General features: G+C 26.2%; 2 protein-coding genes across 2 annotated transcripts in view; one reads left to right on the top strand and one right to left on the bottom strand.

Annotated features, from left to right (window-relative positions):
* Positions 1–1,228: 1,228 nt before the first annotated feature.
* LOC129969610 (U4/U6.U5 small nuclear ribonucleoprotein 27 kDa protein-like) lies at positions 1,229–10,600 on the top strand. The gene is made up of 9 exons (XM_056084255.1): positions 1,229–1,405; positions 1,610–1,651; positions 3,840–3,896; positions 4,670–4,715; positions 5,117–5,188; positions 8,070–8,143; positions 9,281–9,360; positions 10,199–10,260; positions 10,342–10,600. Exons 2-9 carry the CDS (start codon positions 1,615–1,617, stop codon positions 10,394–10,396), a joined length of 483 nt encoding a protein of 160 aa, XP_055940230.1. The 5' UTR covers positions 1,229–1,405; positions 1,610–1,614; the 3' UTR covers positions 10,397–10,600.
* Positions 10,601–13,727: 3,127 nt separating this feature from the next.
* The window catches only part of LOC129969185 (probable glutamine--tRNA ligase), a 32,546-nt gene continuing 31,458 nt past the window's right edge, over positions 13,728–14,815 (bottom strand). Inside the window, exons 18-19 of the mRNA XM_056083625.1 lie at positions 13,954–14,079; positions 13,728–13,832 (exon numbers count right to left, since the gene is read on the bottom strand). Coding sequence (XP_055939600.1) covers positions 13,782–13,832; positions 13,954–14,079 — 177 coding nt within the window. The 3' untranslated portion in view covers positions 13,728–13,781. The remainder of the gene's footprint in view (positions 13,833–13,953; positions 14,080–14,815) is intronic.

The following is a 14,815-nucleotide window of genomic DNA, read 5'->3' as shown; positions in this document are numbered from 1 at the left end:
AATGATATGATCAAAGAAACAAAATACAAAAGAGAAACGGTTATAAATCTTTTGAATATGTTCATTATCCAAATTATAGCTATGTCATAGATTTTTATGAAAAAATTAATGACTTATGGAAATCTCAAAATGCATGTCAGAAATATAAGTTGATTAGAGACTTTTTTAAAGGTGTTACAGTTGTTTAAATCTAACTTTTTTTTTTATTTGAACACTTCATTTATTTTTATTGATGATGCACTTATAATGTCTTCAGATGATATTTTAGGTGAGTTCGAAACATGATAAATTCTCCTGGATTTTATTGGGATTCAATCAAAATGAAGGGGCATGGAAAGTAAATGATATTAAGGAGTTGATTAATTAAATTTGTCATTGTAATAACACGTCGCAATAATCTTGTAAGTCATGGCATCTCTGAGTTTTAAAAAAATCAGAGGATCGTTGGATTAGCTATTGAATTAGAAAAATTTTGACGAAATTTTTGTGTCGTGCTAGTTTTAGATTTATGACTTTACATGAAAATAGTAGAAGAATGCAAAATCGTAGAGGCATTCACACTTGCGAAGTTTATATAGCGAGGATCTTCGATGGAATCTAATTTCGAACTGACCATGTTTTTTTCGAAATGCGTCTTACCACCAAATCAACTGTACCGTAACCTGCGTAAAGTTAAATTTTTAATGAGCTAAGAAAATGTCATCAGCAGAATAAATTATTTTAATATAAACATATTTAGTGTAATCTACATTAGTTTGATGTTAGACATTCCTTAGAAACATCAAAGTAAATGGCACATTGTTCAGTATCACCCCGGCAAAGAAATCTTAGACCATACAGAGTATAGTTTGAGTTCAAGATTTCGGATTAAATATGAATTCCAGAATTGGCATATTAGATTCCAATATTATATGTTTTTAACTTACAAGTATTAAATGTTTAATTTATATTAATGTTTTAACTTACAAGTATTCAATGTTTTTAACTTACAAGTACAACAGAAAATAGAACTGTGGAAGTTCATTTATGTATGCAAATTTTTCAAGCCTCTCAAGCCTTTCAATGCCTCTCAAGTTCTAATTTTGATATAATTATAAAACATTCAATTTCATTGAAGTCATAAAAGAAAAGCAAAATTTGGGTTTAGTTTAGTTCAGTTATTAATTAATTAGAAGAGACATGGAAGAGAGATTGAAAGAACTTTTGTACCTATAACCACTAGTGCTATTTCCTGTAACCGTAATGTAAAGTTAGACGCAAAACAGAGAATTTTGGATTTTCCTGTAAAATTAGGGTGAAAGACAAAAAGAATTTCTGTAATAAAGATATATTTTAACTAAAGATCTATTTACAGCATAGAGGCTAATATTGAGATTTATTCAACTTCGTTGTTGAATATTTACAGGTAAATATGAAGAGGCCTTAGTTTTTATTCGTATGTAAACAAATAGGCCTATGACACAAAATGCATACGATACATAAACAAATATGTATTACAGTAAATCCGTAGTTATAATTTTATGTAAAGAGACAAAAATTTGATAGTATTAGACTATGTGTTGTTTATGTTTCTGTTTGGTTTTAATTCATAAATTGCTTAATTTTGCAGCATACATGGGAAGAAGTCGTTCTAGATCGCCTGCTAGACGAGGTAAGATATATTTCTGTTGATAAGAAATTTGTCGCTTATGCATTTGTCCTTTTTCTTAATGTATTATTTTTAGAATTGTATTTTCCGAAAATGTTAAATGTTCAAAATGTTATTTGAGATTCAATTCCATTTGGTTCTAAATTAAAATTAATTTACCAAAATATGTAGATACCTTTGATTTTCGAAATTAAGCACAATTTTAGTTACGGTTGACTTACTGCTGAGATCCTTTATATTTACATAAGTTTATATTAGTCATTTGAATTATTTATCACTTTCTTGTTTTTATCCTATTTTTCCATATATCTTAGCTGCTAAAGAATCAAATCTTGATCTTCAAAGCATTATAATGTCATTACCATTCATTTTCTAACAAAAATATTTAACAATTGCAAATCTAGACTTCCTTATTTATCAAATGGTTAGATAATGAATATTTTAAGCTATTTTAGAGAACTAAATTAAATCCCTTGATATAATTAGATAATTTTGATTTGAATATGTAGTATAAATATAGTTTGAGAAGATTAATTATCTTGCATTTATAATAGAGTATTGTTTTGAAATGTGTTTTCATCAAATTGATTTATAAAATATGCTTGATTAAGAAATTTAATTTATTGTAGTGCAAAATTTTATTTTTCACCGAGCAATAATTTTTAAAATAAAAATTTATTGATACATAAAAGTGATCATTTGTATAATTTATCAATTGTCATCTTTTAGACTGCTTTTCAATGTTTGATTTGAACAATTCTAATTATTCATAATATTTATTACAATTATATAACATATTTACTGTGGAAACATTTGCTAAGATGAAAATTTAAAGTAACCAAGCAAATAATCTGAAAATATTTAAACTAAATGACAGAAACATAAGAATTTTCTGACCTAAAACCTTTGTTGAGTCAATCGTGCTTAATACAGTCGTATATTAGTCATATTTTATTAAAAATCTATCTCTGCTTTTTCTCTAATACATGAATATCTGGTAAGTAAAATCCTTTAATTTATCTAACTACAGAAAGGAAATCCGTGCAGTAACATTTGACTTTTATTCACACACAATAGGTTTTTTTCTTTTATCCGGTCATATATACAGAAAAGTTTTCCATTAGTATTGTAATTAAATTTTTTTAAAGCATGATTTTTTTATGGATATAGTTTTTTTCTTTTTCATTTAACAAACGGCTTTGTCACTTCAACATTAGTATAAAGGATCAATTTTTTATTCTTACTCATAAGTAGCTATGTAAAAAGAATCGCATGATCAGTGAAAGGCAAAATGAAATATGGGATTTATCTTTTGAAATGAGAGTTTGTATTGTACTAATGGACCAATATGACATTTGCTTTCAATATTTTTAATTAATGAATTATTATATAATTTGCTGCCTGGTACCATTTTGATTCCACAATTATAAATTAGTGTTTCCTTTCAAAATCAATTCGTTTTCATAATCTATATTGCATCCCAATGCAATAGATGTAATTATAATAATAATAAATTGCCGAGAAAGTCATTTTGTAAAAACGTAATGTGCATTCTTATTTTTGAGGTTAAATATTTCAGTGCTGCTTATTATTTATATTAAAACCTCTGAGCTATTTCCTTACTGTCTTAGATCACTTGCATCTAGATTTGTAAAAGGCAAGATTGAAATTTCTCTAAACTTGGAAACTCTTCGGCTGTTGACATTGATAACATTTTAGATATAATGAATAAAATCTATTATTTGATGGTTTCTGTATCATTTTTATAAAACTGAAATTCGCTAAGTATGATTTGAGGGATTTATATCAGTAATAAAAATTTATTAATAAAAAATGTGTGATAGTAAAAATGAACCCAATGTTATAACATGCATAACAATGTTATAATTTGTTATAAAAATAAAGTTTTTAGATTCTTCTTTTTAAATTTTTATTTTACTAAAATTCTGCATTTCTTTCAAATCAGCATGAATAGAACTGTTTGATAAAAATATCTTTGAATTAAAAAAAAAAAGGTTTTTATGGATTTATTTTTTTAAACATGATTCTGATCATCTTATTTTCATTATCTGTTCTATCTGAAATATACATAAAATTTATAATTTGATCAGGTAGAAAATATTTTGTGTAGTAATGAGTGTTTCATAAACAGTTTATATTTGACATACAAACTATTTCATTTCATTTGCAGAAAGGCATCGAAGCCGTTCTCGAGAGCGAGAAAGAGATCATGAACGTAGAGTTAGAGGTAAGAATTTTGATTATTATTTTTCCAAAAAAATAAAATTTGTTCAACATGTGAATAAGGGAGTGATATTTTTGTCTTTTATATATGGTGATAAAATTTGTTAACTGATCAAAATTAAAAACGTAACTAATTTTGAACTTTCTTGTTTTTCTTATTACTTGTTGTATCGGCCAATTCACTCGTCAATGTTGCTAGTTACAATTATTTTGGTTGATGTATAGATTTGACCCTGATAATGGTTTTGTATCTTTGTCAAATGTTATACATTTTAACTTTGTAATAGATTTTAGAAAGAAAAAAAAATCATGTATTTAATTACATTATATTAATAATTAGGTAAATTTTCTCAATTTCATGAATAGATAGGATAGATTATAATTTTTTTAAAATAAATTGCTCATATTTTTGTATTTGTTGGAACAGGAGGAGGAAGTTAAAATCATGCTGATTTATTTATGGAAAAAATCTAAAGGATTTAAAAAAAACCTATTTGAAGATAGTTTTAGATTTATTGTAAAATTATTCACAAAATTAAAATTTAATTATTAAAATTTGAATGATTATTAAAAAAATATTTAAAATATTAAACTCTGTTTAGCTTTTTGGGTATTGCCCATTTTAGATATATTTTTGTTTCATTTCCATTTTGGTTATGACTCATTTCCATTCTAAAAGAAAATGTCTTGAGAGGAACTTTAACTGATCAATTTTTGAAACTGTTTGAATGATAATTATGATAATGTCTTTTAATATATTTAAATTGATATTGGCAGGTAGATATCGTAGTAGATCCCCATCACCACGTCGCCGAAGAAGCAGGTTAGTTTTATTCACCTTTTGCTAAAGGATTTATTATAATTATATATTTCTTCAAATGTCATGTTTTGCTCTAAAATTATAAGTAATTTAAGTTTTAATAAATTAGTTATTATGTAAAAATGAAATTTTAATTAATGGTAGTAACAGATGGGAAATTTTAAGAAATTTTTCATATGTATTAAATTATTATTTAGATGTAGTAATTTTATTGCATATGCGATAAATTTAGTGCTTATCAATTAAAATGTGAATGAAAGTTATAAATGACTTTGCCTGTATTAAAATTGTATTATAGTTGTTGTAGCAATTACAGTTTATTTCAAAACCGTTAAAATTATTTAATGCATTAATTTTATTTTTCATCCAAATACTTATTAAAAGAAATTTTGATTCTGTTCAAGGTCTCCAATTCGAAGAAGATCAAGATCTCGCTCATGGTCGCCACCAAGAAGAAGGAGCAGATCTGGTTCTAGGTACGCAGATTATTTTAATAGCAGTTTAAAGCTAAATATTTTTTGTATAAATCTAGTACCTTTTTAGGGTCTTAACAAGTAATGTCATTTAAGGGTACCTTACTGTTAACTTGGCATCAGTCATTGTGAAGCAGGAATGTAAACATGGGAGAAAAAAATCATTTCTTACTACGCCACATAGTTACTAAAATTTGCAATAAGAAAAGCAACATCATGCCATCAAATTTGTGCAAAATCATGCTTTCCTCAGGAAAAAAAAAAAAAAACTGGCTGCATTAGATGCTTAAGGTATTCATTTTCATTGTTGAGTTAACTGAAAATGCACTTATATTAGTGTACATGTAGTTGATATTATTTAATTATCTTGTATGTTGTTGATTTTTGCTAGGATTTGTGCAATTGTATAAGCACAACTTGAAAGAGAAAATGCCATTCTGTGGAATATGTCATTATGTTAATCAAATTTCGGAATATATTGAAACAGGTGAGTTGATATAATATTTTCTGATTCTATTCATCAGTTTAATAAAGAATGAACAAATTAATAATTTCAGCATATACAAGTATAACTAAGGAACTTCCCTAAAAAAATGGAACCTAGCATTATGTTTATTGGAAATTAGTAACAAATATGAATCATATTTGTTACTAATTTCCAATTTGACATGAAGAAGTGGTTTATTTTTAGGTTCTCTTTTTAATATAAGAGAAATTAATTTAAAAGGGTTATCCTTGTTGATAATGAAAATTTAGAATTTGAATAAATTGAATAGGAATGAAATTCAAACTAATCTATGTAACTAACACTCTTAGAATTGCAGAATAATTATTAAATTTCATCAAAATTAAATTCTATTTGATTTAATTTATAGTTTGTGCCAAATTGATATAAATATCTATCATATATTTATATCATATAAAATATAATATCATATAAAATTCTCTTTTATCAGATATTATTTATTACATATGTTTGTTTTTTATCTCTTCTTGTATACCTACTGTTCATTCTCAGATATGAAAACTCTCGATACTTTTGCACCTGCATCAGGATGAATGTATTTAGTCAAAATAGGGGTGAGAAGAAAAATTAAAGAATATGTTTACATTTGACAATAAAATGAGCTCGGATTATTCATAAACTTAGAAAGTGAAAAAATTGTTGAACAATTTTTTTATTTACTGTAAAAGACCCAAACTTTAAATTCTGATGATGAATGAAATAAAAGATTTTTGTTCTTAAAATTTGACAATTCACTTTTTTACAAAATAATGATTTTTGTATGCTAAAGCATTTCTCTCGTGTTTGTTATTGAATTTTTTGATAATATTTTGAAAATAACATTAAATAATCCTCAACACATTTAATGATATTATATAAAATATTGTTTGTGTCACACTTGAAAGCTTTTCTGTTACTTGAACAAGTCAAATAAGCAAGCAATATGCAATTTTGATTTTTTTTTTTTTTTTTTTAAATAGTATGTCCTGAAACGGCACAGCACAAACATACATGTGGGGAGGAGGGTTGAATGAAAAAGTATCTAATGAGGTGGAAATCAAAGTTAAAGAATGATGAATTCCAGAAATGCACTCATCCTTCCCCATCTCACTCCTTAGCAAGTTAGAATTGTCGAAAAAAAGATTTGGAATACTGAAACATAGTATATATAACATAAATTATTGGAAATTGAAATTATCCATAAAGACAAATACTAATCTTTCATTATATTGACGATTTTATATGTTGACATTTAATTGCTTATCAGAATCCTTTATTTAAGTATGAACTATAGTTTGATCTGTGACTTTTTGTGTGCATGTGCATTGCAAGAAAAAGATTTTTTGGAGGAAAACTACTTCAATTCCTTCTAAAAAAAATGTTAAATATGAATCCTAATAACCTAATAATTGAAAAAAGTTTAGTAATTTTTAAAAAATAGCATTTCTTTTAATTAGCAATCAGATTTTTGAATTTTTTTCCAGGGGGGGGGGGGGCATTGCATTGTTAAGTGTGTTGAATACTGAAAGAGCTATTTTGGAGGTGATTTAATTTTTCATAAATAAATTTAAAACTTATTATAGTGTCCATTCATTTTATAAATTTAATATAGCATTAGAAATATTGTGTTTATTTGGAAAAAAATTTTTTAATTAAAATTAGAATCTGAGAGTATTTAATATCGGATATATATTTTCATAAAATGTTACAGTACCAGTGTATACATAATATATGAATCTTCACTATATGTTTTCACTTCAAAAATGAAGTGAAAACATTTGTGATGTACCAATTTTAAAATTTCTAATTTGGAATCAATAATGTAATAAGATTGTTAAATCAATAATGATAAAATGTTACAGTACCAGTGTATACATAATATGTGAATCTTCACTATATGTTTTCACTTCAAAAATGAAGTGAAAACATTTGTGATGTACCAATTTTAAAATTTCTAATTTGGAATCAATAATGTAATAAGATTGTATTAGCAACAATATAAGATGTATTAATCTTTTTTATTTTTATTTTATGGCAAATCTTTAAGTGTTTTCTCAAAATTTATTTTCTAATTTAACCATCAGAAGTTTTTGTTACTATTCGACCTTTATAATCATTCTATATGTAAAAGTTCAGGCTGAACCTTCCAAGATATGGCATTTTCTCTATCAAGTAAGTAATATAGAAAACACATTGGGGAAAGTAATTTTTCAAAATTTTGGATTTTTTTTTTTTTTTTTTTTTGTAAACAGTTTATTGTATTTCAAAAGATTTCAATAATATTGCTTTCTTTTTTTATTTTTGCGCTTAGCTTAGAATACATTTTTATTTTATTGAATATACATAAGTTTTACTGGATAATTTTTATTTGATTTTCAGGGGACGCGAATCTACTAAAGAAGCTCCAAAAAGGGCTGTATCCAAATTTTTAATGGAACGAACTCCTATTACAGGTATTTATCAAGGTTTTGTCATCTTATTTAAAAAAATATTTATTGGTATTGTATATGTGTAAAATAAAGAATTGGAAATAAGTTTGAAATAACATTTTCAAAAACAGTATAATGTAACGTATGAATTACAGTATTCTTTCGTTGGAGAGAAATCTCCCCAAAGGTTAGTAAGATTATTGAAACAAAAGGAATTGAAAAGATGAAAAAATCCTTGTTTAATGGAATGTAATGCTGATGACTTTTTTTGTTAAACATTTAACAAGAGCTTACATTGCTGGTTAATCAATGATTAAATAGCCATAATAAAAAAATTAAAAGTGGATTTATTTCATTGTGAGATAACTCAATTAGAAGATTTGTCATATATATATATATAGCGAGAGAGAGACAGAAAGAAAATTTTCATATATATATATATATATATATATATTTGTTTTTTATAATTAGGAATATTAAATTTTGCAGCCGACTTTTATAAGACAATATTACAATTATTGATATGGTTAAAAAGTGGAATGGAATTCATCGTATATCTTCTTTAAAAATGTTTAAATAAAATACAGTTTTGTTTACTTGTGAATAAATTCTAGATGAGTTTTGCTATCTAAGCTGAATATTTAAAATTAAGGTCTTGTGTGAAACAAAGAGTGCTAAAAAGGTTATACTCTAAAAATTCTTAAAAGCATGCTTTTATAATTAAAAGATATAGAACAGTTAAAGATAACTTTTTACAATAGCCTGAAATATTAATTTATATTGTTTTCTTGCTTTTATATTAAAGGATTCTACATTCAAATATGATATGATAATAAATGCTCAAAAGAGAAGTGTGAAATGAAATGCCTTTTGCTCTTAAGGCTTTATTATTTTTCATTTTATTTGAATTTATTTTATTATTTCTTGAATCATGTTTTGTGTAATGGTTTTTTTACATTTCCCAGTTCATATTAATACAAAATTGTTAACAAACTATATTTTGAAATATAAGTTATTTTTTTATGTGAAATATTTTGTCAGTAAATAAAATTACAGCTTCAAAATTTAAGGTGCCATTACTTTCTTGAAAATATTTTAAACTGTCAATTGCCCTCCCCTCCCTTAAGTCTACAGTTTATTTTATTTTTATTTTTTTTCCAGATAAAGATCTTGAAGGGAAAACTGATGATGAAATAGAAATGATGAAGATAATGGGATTTGGTAACTTTGATACAACGAAGGTAGGAAAAAAGTTATATCTAAAAGTTTAATTTTTTTTACTTCTGACTCAATAGAATCTTTTGATAGGACAATGCAGATGCCAGATTTTTACAGATAATCGAATATATGTTTCGAGAATTTTATCTTGTTAAGTCTATTGGCAGTATTTTGCTATGTCAACCACAACTACATGAATAATATTAAAAGTTATATAGATTAAATTATATGTAGGGAAACAATTCAATATTCGATGGAGTTTAATCATATGTTTAATAAGCAGAGGTGTTTTATTTGAGGTTAGCAAAATATTTTCATTTACTTTTGTATAATTGTGGTTAAATGAAGTAAAGTTGTAGTACATTAACTTTTTAAAAGGTGTATAATTGTAATATTCTTACTTTTTTAACTAAGAAATGAGTGATAAATAATTTATATTTTTAAATACCCTTAACAATTAGCAGAGTTGGAGGCTGATCAATCTGAAAAGAAGGAGAGAAAGAAAAAAAAGTTTGAAAGCAGAATGTTATTTCATTTTCATGAGACACTTCCATTTGTATACAATAACAAGTCATCCACTACACTTTCAAAAATTCTATCTTCTTGAAAATATATTAAAAGGATGAGCATATTTCTTTAATATTTTTCCTTATGTACCTTGCTTTATTTAAAATTATTAGAATGATCAGACTTCAGATTTATCTAATTTCATTTTTAATATAGTATGTTTTATTAACCTTTTAATCAAGTGTTGGGATGTATTTCCTTGCAAAATAAGTTGTAATAAGTTTATAACCTGGTTGACAGGTTAAAATTTAAATTATTGCATGCTTCATCTAATTGAGATTTTTAATTTTAAAGGGTAAACATGTTCCAGGAAATGTTGCATATGGTGTACATGTTATTCATAAAAGAAAGTACAGGTATGTGTTCATTTTATGTACATATTTTTATTATGCAATATTTCAAATATGAAAACTATATTATTCTTACTTCTTCTTTAGGCAATACATGAACAGAAAAGGTGGTTTCAACAGACCTTTGGACTTTGTGGCTTAATTGAATCATCATTTAGTATTTGTATATATGCACATTATATCCTTATGGCTGTTTTTATAAATAAATTTCAGTTACTTAAATGAATACATTCATATGTATGTACTTATAAAACTATATTTTTTCTTTTCGTAAGATATAGGTTAACCATTTCATTAATAACAGAATTGAATCTGTATTAGTTTTTGAAAGTAACATAGAAATGTAATACTCTTATAAATAAAAATCTTGAATTTTTAAAAAAGTCTGATTTGAAATTTTTGTCTGAAATCAGAGCTTTATTTTAGAAATAGAAAATATACCAACATGTATTGAGTATATTAGTGAAATTAAGATAATTATTATTTCAAAAGATGTCCAACTGCATCACTAACTTCCTTAATTAAATCAATTACATCAAGGAGAAGAATCTAAATGTATTAAAGCATTAATATTGTGATGGAATACTACACCATTTGGTAAATATATGTTAAATTTATTGTAATGAGGACACATTAATTTCTCAAATATATATAAAATAGCAGTGCTCATATATGTTTTATTTTTAAGTCCTGTGCTAATTTTTTACAAATCTGATCCAAATTATCTTGAGAATTTTAAGTCGATGAAATCCTCAATCTTATTAGTAGGGAAAAAGTTAGGAATCCAATAATATATCAATAGAAGTAGTACTATTATGCTTACATTGAAGTTTACAAGATAGAAAATGCTGTCTAGTGTGCATAGAAGTAAACTTATATACTCTTTTAACGCTTAGATGTATTTACTTTCTGACTTATAAAGTGGATTTAAATTTTGTGAAGTTCTGTAATTGCAAGTTTCTAAATGTTCAGTATTAATTTTGGTGATTTAGTTACATTATAAGATTTTTTAAATATTTTTATTTTTCATTCTGTTAATGTCGTCAAAACGAGAATACAAAATGAAACATGTCATCAGGGAGTTAAGCAAACAACAAAAAAAAAACCTGTCAGATAGTAATAAAAATGAACCACTTGACTAAATTGCATTTTAGTATAATATGGAAATTGAAAATAACTTGCATTCATTTGTAATATGAATAAAGTTGGCCGAAACTGCAATGCAATAAAATTCAAAAGAACACGAGATGTTATTTGAATGGTAAAGTTAAAGCCACGCATTGACCTACTATTCTCATTAGTCACTGGTGTTATAACACAACTGAATAATTTTTTTTTAAAATACACAATTATAACACTTGCTTTTAAATGACATTGTTTGTTGCAATAATTAGATAATGACAACTTTGAAATATAACTACCAACCTGAATTGTTAAAGTGGCAAAACTAATCTAGTTGTTGAAGTTAAAGGCTCTGTTACTATTTTATACTTCAATATCTCTTGAAATGGGGAAAATTTCAGATTAACACTGATGATATATCCTAAGCTTGATATGAAACATTTTTTTTTTAATTGATGTAATTCCTATGTTTAGAGATCTTTATTAAATATCCCTAGAGAATGTATAGTGAGGCAGGGTTATCCCCCCTCTCAATTTATTAGGAGAATAGAGTGTGGGCTGGGGCTGCCAATCATTGATATCTAGAAGCCATGAGCTTTATTATGAAAGTTTACGAGATAAACATTAAAAATCATCGTTATTACTTAATTTTGTTAACATTAATATCATGAATACTGCTAATTTATTAGCAAAGCATAAGTCAACTTTATTTTCCATCTATGCTTATGTTTTAATGAAGGTACAATACAAAATCACCAGGTGGAATTACTTTGCTTTGTGCGAAAACAACTACCAAGATTAATTCTCACCTAATTAGGCTAAAATTTTTCATATCACTAACTTACCAGCTATCTTTATGCAGTTGACGTTCTGATGGCATTATATCAGAAGCTTGTAATAATTCATTGTTTTCAAAAAATATATATGCTATGCAAGTTGATACAACAATCATATCTGTATAAGTTTTAAAATACATCTTTTTTGTATGAATAGTTTCAAACTTGCCTAAATAAGATAAAGTGCATTTGCATATCAAAACAGCTAGGATTATATATAACCTAATATTACATTTGTTTTGAAGGACCAATTAAAAAAATACATATATTTCCAGGAAAATCAATTTGCAAAAAAATTTTTTTGTCAGGCTATTATTTTTTATTAAGCCATTTTTAAAGATTTTTTTCCCCAACCAGACAAAATTGTAATAAGATGGCTAAAGTGGTTACAATATCTGAAACCTGAGTTAACGGATTTCTTTCATCGACAATTCTTAACCTCTGAAAATGGTTGTTAAGTAGTAAAATAACTTTAATTCAGTTACATTATGAATTATATTTACAATGAAGCAGCATGTGAATTTACTTTAAAAAGAGAGATTTACATTGCAAAAAAAAAAAAATCTTAGCAATATCAGCCAAAAAGAATAAATCGTATCCAGTTGCTGCAAAGAAATAAAGGAAGAACCAATCTGAAAACTTAGTTACTAAGAAGATTCAGAGAGAGAGAGAGAAAAGAAATTTTCATTGAAATTGCAATAAACAGAGAAACATAAGCTAAAAATGTGAAGATTGAGCAAAAGGTTTTAACTTATAAGAATAAAATCCAAGGAGTGATAATTTTCATGAATTTTACTAACTTAATAAAATTAAATTTAAGCAGTGATATTGCTTATCAGTTTGGTCATTAATCACCTATAGGGGAAAGATGTGCTACACATCAGCATGCAATTGTCACAAAAGTAAAAATGATGTTCTCGAACCTTTTGATTGAGATTGTATTTTGGAGCACAGTCAAAAATCAATTCATAAATCTTTTTCCATTTTCTATAAGGTATTGAATACTTTGTGTGACCTTGCTGCGAGTTACAGAAAACTGTTTTGGCACATACACCTGTGAAAGTCTTGCCACCACAAGTGGTTAACTGTTTTTAGTTGAGTTGTAATTTGGAGATATCTTTAATGCTGCAAAAATTCTTGATTTCACTAAAAAGAGACTATGCATCTTTAATACTGTTGCTGTCTTCTTTCTTGTTATGTTACAATGTAGGTTTTAACTTGAAATAGTAAGAAATAAACTTGACAGGAAGTGTTGCTGTTATCTTTAAATAACAAGACAAAACTTTTGCCCAGTCGAATTTTTCTATTAGGAAACAATAATCGGAACAAAATTTTAGAATGATTAAAGAATACAATTAGTTATTCTTATAATCAGTATATTTTCCCTACATATTAAATTCACATATTTTACTTGGAAAAGAATGGAGTCGATAGTAAATTTGTTTTGGACAATAATTTAGTTACTAGTACAGTGTATGTGTTTCAGATTCATGAACATTAAAGATTTTAGAAAGATGCAATTATTTTGAATTTATTCAATCTTTTAAAAAAATGTAGTCCTCATGGGTATCACTCTTTTCCAGCATCTTCTTTAAGGCTAACAGTTTGATTGAAAACTAACTGTAAAAAATCAACAAAACAAAGAATCGGTTACTTATATATTAAATGAGCATAAAATAAATCAATATTACATTGAGAAATTTCTATAAACAAGTAAAAAAAAATGTTGATTCACACTTACTTTATCTGGTGTAGAATCTGGATCAACACTGAAGAAACCCACTCTTTCAAATTGGAATTTATCATAAACTTTAGCTCCTATCACATATTTGTCCACCATCGCATTTTTAAAACATTGAAGTGAATTCTGTAATATTAAGACAAAAAGAATTTCATATATTTTGCCTTTCCATTTGTTTTGGTTTTAGTATAGAAGTAATGGAAGATTTCTTCCAGAGGCATTCATGTTGAGGGGAATTAGTACCCTCTATATTCATGTATCTTTCTTTAAAAAAAAAAATGTATAAAATATGCAAGTATGTATATATACAGGGTGATTATAATTAAAGTTACGATTTAAAAATTGATTGATATTTTAGAAGAACAATCGTCAGGCAGTGGTATTTTGTTTGGCGAAGGGGAAAAAAATAGTTCCAAAATGTGTCGATAGATGACACTGTCAGAGGAAAGACCAAAAATGGATTCGTTAAAAACAGGAATATTGTTAGCCAAAAAGAAACAATAGAATTCAGAGGGATACTAAAAATTTATTAGCAATAAGACAAAAATACATGTTTATATCGACAACATGATAATGTAAAAAAAAGGAAAAAGAACTTCATGGAACAAACGCTTTACCGATGTTTGTTAAGGCATAAGTTGTTCGATATGTCCTCCGCTTTGTTCCGCTACTAACTGGAAGCGCAAAACAGCATGCTCCACAACAGATCGGAGGGTATCTTTAATGATAAAATGGATGTGGCGTGTGATGCTTACCTTCAAATCTACTAGATTCTCAATCCGCCCGCTGTAAACAACATTCTTCAGGTACCACAAATCCAGAAATTATACTGGTTTAAGTCGGCTGCCACATTGATGGAAAA

The sequence above is a fragment of the Argiope bruennichi genome, chromosome 5, assembly GCF_947563725.1.
Source record: "Argiope bruennichi chromosome 5, qqArgBrue1.1, whole genome shotgun sequence".
NCBI classification, from domain to species: Eukaryota; Metazoa; Arthropoda; class Arachnida; order Araneae; family Araneidae; genus Argiope; species Argiope bruennichi.
The sequence above is the reverse complement of the archived record's forward strand: the minus strand, read 5'-3'. Positions and strand labels throughout refer to the sequence as shown.